The sequence below is a fragment of the Colias eurytheme genome, chromosome 24, assembly GCF_061535395.1.
Source record: "Colias eurytheme isolate Ceu_HAF_F1 chromosome 24, ilColEury1 Martin Lab GWU primary, whole genome shotgun sequence".
Classification (NCBI taxonomy): domain Eukaryota; kingdom Metazoa; phylum Arthropoda; class Insecta; order Lepidoptera; family Pieridae; genus Colias; species Colias eurytheme.
This window is the reverse complement of record NC_143003.1, coordinates 2,443,560-2,451,461: the sequence shown is the minus strand read 5'-3', so window position 1 is coordinate 2,451,461 and position 7,902 is coordinate 2,443,560. Positions and strand designations below refer to the sequence as shown.

Here is a 7,902-nt window from a genome sequence, read left to right as displayed (position 1 = left end):
ACTTTATCACAGGACAATCAAATACTGATTTTAATGAAATGCGACTCTAAAAATCTATTTTTTTTTATGTTAAAAGCAACCAAGAAACAATATTAAATAGATATTTACTAATAATTAAAGTAATAATTATTTTGATTTGATTTGAGAGATATTAGACACGAATCGAATGTTGTTCGAAGTGTATAATTTTCGTTATTACTATCTATAAATTTAATTATAATAATATATAAAGTAAAAAGTATCCACACTTCGAATCATAGAATGTAAAAATATAACAGAGGGCAGTTAACCCTTCTTCTATATGTCCGATTCACACTTGGCCAGTTAAGAACTGATTTGGGTCTAAATCTACGAATAACGTTTTAGTGCCTAAGTGAAATAATTAAAATTACTTACTGTGTGCTAACTCCTAATTTCTATAATAAATTAAATAAATAAAATAGCTGCTACGTAGTGATTTATGTAGGTACATATATTTGCATATTTTATTTTGAAATAAGCACTATTCATTATAGTTATTAACGTCCAAAATAACACTGTCATTTTTAAAATTATCTACTAGATAAATGTTCATAATTATTTATTAAACCATTAAAAATCCAAAAAACAAGTATGTTACCTACCTAATTACCATAGGTACCTAATTCATATTAATTTTTTCTATAATGCATTACGTGATAACTAATAAGCTTTTAAAACCAGTTACAATTTTTAATATCCAATTAAAACAAAATCATACCACAATTGAATAAAGTAGCCTCTAATTAAACGAGGGAGGAAATTCATTTTAAAATTCGCCTCACGTATCCAAAGCGTAAAACGGAATATTTTCGCTCGAAATCTGCAGAAATTAAAACTAAATCGGTCGACCCGATTTCAAAAGACGCACACAACTATAAAAGGCAGGTATAGCGAACCCTCGGTAAGAATACTATTTTGCAAAAATATACGAATAGTTAGTTATAGGGGTGTGGCGTCGAAGGAATGAGAGGGGGTCGGAAGCGGGTGAAGTAACGGGGTGGTACGGGCGGGGTGTCTCCTAAAAACGGTTAAGTAGCTCCCCTACCCTCTATAACTATTTTATACGGTCCCCTTAGAAAGACAGTGAGATGAGGCCGCCGCGATACGCCTATAGCGATGACTAGGGTAGAATTTTAACGTCTAGCCGTTAAGAATTCATGGTGGATTCATTATTTAATATCTAATTAGGGGTTACCTATGTGTTTTGTTTGTTCAATTTTATATTATTATGATTGTGGTATGAGTTATGAATGATTAGAGGTTATTTAGTTATGTTCAAATTGAATTACATTTTGTAGGTACCTTTAATAAATTACAAAGACTAGGTTTTAAAAACATGTTCATTAAACCATAAATATTATCCATTAGAAAGTAAAATTTTATCAAAATTGCAATTATAAAAACATTCTGCGACCCTGGCTCATTTATTAATGCACGAGCTTAGGTACCAAGGTTCTGGGTTCGACTCCCACGGAATACTAACCAAAACCAAACAACACTTTGTTTGACATAATCTGGTGCACTTATCACCTTCATTCCTATAAATCAGTAAAACCAATTTGTAATGCATCATCCCTATACACTACCATAAAAATACGCAACTACACTTTATTCACAGAAACCCATAACTTACCCTAAAAATACTTCACACACTGCATAAAACGAGTAAAATACGAACACTAAAGTCCTATCTTGACCGTAACGATATTAAAATAAACTTGGCTTGACAATAAATCTTCAAATTCACCTGTTTAGGGTAGGGACGTGGCCGGTTCTTTGTTAAGAGCACATTGTTGAGCAACATATGATACAATAAAGATAACTGCGTGAGAATCGTGCATTTTTTATAAACCTGTTTTTTAATCTATTGTTGCGTCTTCATGTTTTTGAAGAAAGAGATTTTGTATTGATATCTTGATTCGTGTTTATATAATTGGAGCAATGATTGTTTTTAATTAATTGATGTTTTCGAGGTTTAATTGTTTACCTATTTTAATTATTACTCTAATTTAGATACTAATTTAAATGATTTAAGTAGCTTATTTTTTTTGCAAGCAAAGTTGAATTAATATTAAATTATTTTTCTGATCCTTCTCAATAATTTTCTAATTTCTATGTTTCTGTTGAACTCGCGAATAAATTAATGATCAATAGGTACCTAGAGCAAAATTTTATTCTCAATGAATAAAATGAACTAAATGCGTAACCAGTTTATTTCAGACAAAATTGTTATAAAACATCTAAAGGAGAAAACGTATTTTCGTCCAAAAACGACATCACCTTCTCACGACCCCAAAAATGATAACTAGTTCCTACACAATATCAAGATATCGAGCGACGAAAACTGTACTTATTGTAAAGTGTAAACACGTTTCAAATAAACTAGATTCACTATATAACTATCACCCTCACGAACAGGTCAATCGAGAATTTTCGAAGAAATTGCTTTTACTTCGTATTCCCACCAGACAACATTGATTTCGTAAAGAAACCTGTCGCAAGAATGGTGATCTAATGTTATAAATTGAAGATAAGGGAAAACCTGTTTGAATTGATAGGGATTTATTTTAGTTCGTATACAACTTCTTGTGATAATTGTAAAGTATTGTGATTGTAACAGTTGTCTGGTATTCTAGTCCATACATTTTTTTATTTCTTTTTAATAAAATTTATAATAATAGCAATCTGAAAGTATACTAGTGCACCATTAATTATAATGTGAGTGACAGTTAAAATCGTGAAAATATTAGTAAGTTTACAAAGTGTTCTTTATTTACAATATCACCTTCATTTTAACAACGAAGTAGATAAAACGCGCAAGAAATGCTAAATATAATAATTAAAACATGAATAAAATGAAATGAAAATGAAAATTGAACCCAAGGTGATCACCCCTGACGCGGTTGCTTGTACCCATGTAAAAAGCCAACGTCTAAGGCGCACGAAGCAGCGGGCGGTGGGTGGTGGGGGCGCCGCGGCCTGTATACACACTCGCGTGTCTGTGTGCGTCCTCTCAAGGCGCTTGTGTGCACGCTTTATATTTTCATTTCAATAGTTTTTACACTGCAGCTGTAGGCGTGAGTTGCACATGTGTGCGTTAATGCTGTATTGATTTAGACGGAGTTGGCAAGAAATTTATTACGTTAAGATAATCTGGTAGAGTAAATGAAATTTGTTTTGCTGTTTTTGCCTGGCTGTGAAATAAATCATAGTTCGGATAGGTTTTGCATACCTTTGATGAATATTAGATTGTGCTAGGTATTAGGAAATATTTGATAACATTATAAAAAGGATTATTGAAGGATTTGTTTTTGTTTTAATATATTAAATTATTTTTTATAAAATCTGACTTTACTATTATAGTTGGATACCAGCAGTGAATCTTTTGTGAATATTATAATCTCGAACATACAATAAATTTGAACAATTGATATAAAATAATTAAAATACTCGAATATGGAACGATGAAAAAGGAATCTCAGGAGAACCCGATAAACTACATAACATAAAAAATTCATAACTTTATTAAATTCGCACATCCTATTTCACTAAAAACACAAAATCTATACCATAAGTACCTACATCTTTCTTCAATATACATACCACACCTAAAAATAAATTAAATTTCGAACCAAAGGTTGCGAACCCCAGCGCACACCGCTCGCTCGGCAGTTTGAAAAAGCGAGCGTCTAAGGAGGTGCGGGGGAGGGGGTCTTATATTTTAAGATGGCTTCCGCGGTAATATCGACGCGGTCCCCCGCCCGCGCCGCGCCGCGCGTAGCGAGGAAAATTGTGATGGCTTTTTTGGCTTTTTGAAATATTTTGTTGCAGTGCTAGTAAAATATATGATACAGTAATTATAGAGTTTTATTGATAAATCGTGTGTTCTTTGTTAGTATTAAGAAGTTTACTTGTCGTTAAGTAGACGTTTGTTAGTTTTGCTTAAATCAATTAAAAATAATTTCAATTAAGTAGATATAAAATTATTTCGCACATCTTTTTAATTACTGAATAAAACATGTATGTAGGTATATCTTCAATTTGAATGTTTTTTTTTGTCATGTTGGATTTTCTTCAACAAACTGATGATTCCTGAAACAAATACCGTTTAAGATTTTTTATTTTTTTTCTAGTTTGTGAATGGAAATTGGGTATAATTTGACATACCTGGCTATAGGTAGTAAGAGATTTTATAATCTGTAAATTAACTGTCTACCTGTCTACCTTGGGTCTTAGGTTTCATTTATATACATACTAGGTTTCCGCCCGCGGCTTCGCCCGCGCAGTCAAAAAAAACCCGCATAGTTCCCGTTCCCGTGGGATTTCCGGGATTGCGTCATTTTCCCGGGATAAAAAGTAGCCTATGTCCTTGCTCGGGTATCAAAATATCTCCATACCAAATTTCATGAAAATTAGTTCAGTAGTTTAGGCGTGATTGAGTAACAGACAGACAGACAGAGTTACTTTCGCATTTATAATATTAGTATGGATTATATTATGTATACAACTGTGAATTACCTCTTAGAAATAAAACAGCATAGGAAAAGATAATAATATTTTATTTAATATAAATAATTAGTTAAAATAAAACTACTTAAAAATAAATTACATAATAAAAATATAACTAAAACGTATTATTTAAACAATATAAAAATTATTTTAAATAATAATATTAATAAAATAGGTTTATATCAATATAAAAACACTTAAATTATTAAAAAACCCTGCCCTAATCATTTCATGGTTTTAGAATGTGGTCGCTTTTTAAACCCAGACATTCGCCTGAACGATTCTAAACCTCTATCTATGATATCATCTATTTCATTTATCTTCAGACTAGACGCTGGCATTGGATTTCCTTCAATAATTATATTAATTAAACCAGAAGGCCGTCTATCTAACGACTTCTGATATAAGAGTACATTCAATATTCTATTCAATGATACGTAACTCAAATTATTGTATCCAATATTTAAATAGGAGAGAGAATTATTGCCCTTACAGTACAAAATACCATCTCTAACACATGTATTGCTTGAGCTAAATGGATCTTCAAAATCACCAATGGCATTTTCAGCCATATTAATTGCTTTATCATATAATAACATATCTACGTTTATAAGGCTTTTAGCATTCGGGTCGACTAGAGACTTCAAAGAACCTTCTTTATCCAGTTTTCCCCTTTTAGTAGATGGAGTCGACGGTGGTCTGATAGATTTTCGCTTCGAAGCTTTTTTGTCAAAATCACCTGCTTTCAAATCTTGCAGTATCTTTGAGATAACGTCGTTTTTGTGTTTAAGAAAGCCCATATGTCTTTGTCTGGATTGCATTATTTCATCTGTTAGTAACGGGAATTCACTTAAAACATCGAATAAATACGATGCACCCACATCAGAGATTCTATTACCAGCTATATTTAAATAAGTTAGATGTCTATTAGATCTGAGAGCGTCAGCTAGATGTTTAGCACCACTGTCTGTTATTTTATTTGATGATAAATTAAGGATGCGTAGTTTTTTAGAAGCTGGTAAGGGATAGGCTAGTCTTGAAGCAATCGTTTGTACAATTGTGTTATCGATACCACATCCAGCGAGTGATATATAGCGTAGCGGATTCTCTGACTCAAATAGTAAGTAGTAATTGGCTTCGCCAAGAAAAGAATAGTCGAGAATTAATTCAGTGAGATGTGAAGTATTAAGGAACTTGCAGATTTCATAAATAGTATACTGATCTAGACCACCATTAATTGTAATATTAGTAAGATAGGTTTGAAATTGGATCATGAGCCCGATAATTTTCCAGACCTTCTGTGGAATGAGTTTATTTTTTAGGAATTTCAATTTGATTAGGTTGTCGTTAGCGTCGTATAGGGCTGTTATTTTAAGAGTCTTGCTGGTGGTTGTGAAAGATGTATCGAAGACATCGCTTTTGCCGTCCTTGTCTTCGGAGTCGACGTCCATCCGTGAAGTAAGTTTTGCTTTGCTTTTCCCTTTTTTCATGCGATCGTGATGGCCTTGATGAACGCTTACGTATTCATCTGTAAAACACAATGTTACATCGTTATTTATTTCTGGTTCATGGAATAAAAGTGAAACATTTATAAATTTATCATCTCCTAAGTTTATGGCTAAATCTACAGCATTTAACTGAGCAATAAACTGAACAATAAAATGAGTTCTTATTTTTGTAGAATAAACAAATACCTATACAGAACGAAATAGTGTGATTATGAAGCTCTAAGTTAAAAGTTTATATGCTAACTACATTTCCGCCCGCGGCTTCGCCCTCGTTTTCAAAGGAAAACCCGCATAGTTCCCGTTCCCGTGGGATTTCCGCGATAAAAACTATCCTATGTGTTAATCCAAGTTACCCTCTATATGTGTGCTAAATTTCATTGTAATCGGTTCAGTATTTTTTACATGAAAGAGTAACAAACATCCATACATCCATACATCCATACATCCTTACAAACTTTCGCCTTTATAATATATATTAGAATATTAGATATTAGATATGTTAATTCATCTTTTTTCTAGCAATGTCAAAAGTGTCTCAACGGCTAAAACACCAGAAATCAATCAAAGGCGCAGCTTCTAAAAAGTAAAATATTGTCTTTTACACTTTATCTACATCATCATCGTCTTTCTAAAATGTTTCTTACTCTGCAGATCCCGTGTGATAACCACCAGGAAGTCCAGCTGGTACTGGTTGCAGGCCCACGGCAGGAACGCGCAGAAGTCATCTGGCAACGGTTTCTTCTCCCCACAGTCTTCCTCGCTCTGCTTCTCCATTGTAAACTTCTATAAAATATTTAAAGGTATACAAAACCAGGTAAATGGACGAAAATGTAATGGAAAGTGACAGAATCTGTCAGGATTATTTTTAAGTCATAGAGGATAGTTGGAGCAGTAAAGAGTATTTTAGTTTATTAGATTCTAGGTCTATATATATCTAGCTTATTCTGTGGTTGGTATGATATATAGCGTTAATATCTGTGGTTAATATCTAGAGGTTTTAAAATAATTCCGTAAAACTTGAATAAAAGGCTGTGTTCGAAAATCTGGAAAAAAAAACATTAAAATGCCTTAAATGCAATCAATTTTTTAACAACAGAGCGACAAAACAGCCAAATATTTCTTATACCTAACGTAATTTTTACACTCATTTGTGCAATCACATCTTGAGATTACCCGTGAATCTACCATTATTACATAACATACAGTTTTAAATAAACATAATATTACATAAGGTAAATATGAAAACGGTTTGCAATTAGAATCGTATGTGATTATGTAAATAAGTAAGAGAAGTAGCGAGTCATCCCCCTCGCCTCCTTGTAAAGTTCGCGATATTATACGAGAGTTGAGAAACCCTTGCCGTGGTTGTGTAACGTGGAAGCGGCTCTTTATTCAGAAAGTGTATTTATTGCACGCCTTATTACGCGAATCGTTTGAGGTTGTGCTCTACTCTCAACACGTCAAGGCTAAGCAATTTATTAATATTTATTTTATAAATGCATTAAATTGTATTTCGCTTAATTAACTGAAATTCTATAGTAAAGCTTTCTATTGCAAGCACATTTAAAAAGAAAACATATTTAGATATTCTTGTAATATTTGGGGTAATGGCACTTTAATTAGTTATAAGTTATAGGTAGTTTAACTACGACACTTTGAATATTCTGGTAAACTTCTCTGTTGGGTTAGTTTTCAAATCCTATATGAAATTATTCTTTAACAATTAATTAACAAACGAGCTATCCATGAATTCAGTAGCAAGTCATGTAACTGGCCCTTCATTTGAAAGAAAGAAAGAAAGAAAAAATATTTATTGCCACATGTTACACACACTTAATAACTACTTATATTACTAAAAAAAAAA

At 32.4% G+C, this 7,902-nt stretch overlaps 1 protein-coding gene across 1 annotated transcript; it reads right to left on the bottom strand.

Annotated features, from left to right (window-relative positions):
• Window positions 1–4,754: 4,754 nt before the first annotated feature.
• Window positions 4,755–6,812, bottom strand: LOC149897888 (uncharacterized). Its single transcript, XM_090115832.1, has 2 exons — window positions 6,683–6,812; window positions 4,755–6,058 (listed from the first exon to the last, which is right to left on the bottom strand). The coding sequence occupies exons 1-2, from the start codon at window positions 6,810–6,812 to the stop codon at window positions 4,755–4,757; spliced, it is 1,434 nt and encodes a 477-aa protein (XP_089971958.1).
• Window positions 6,813–7,902: the final 1,090 nt, after the last annotated feature.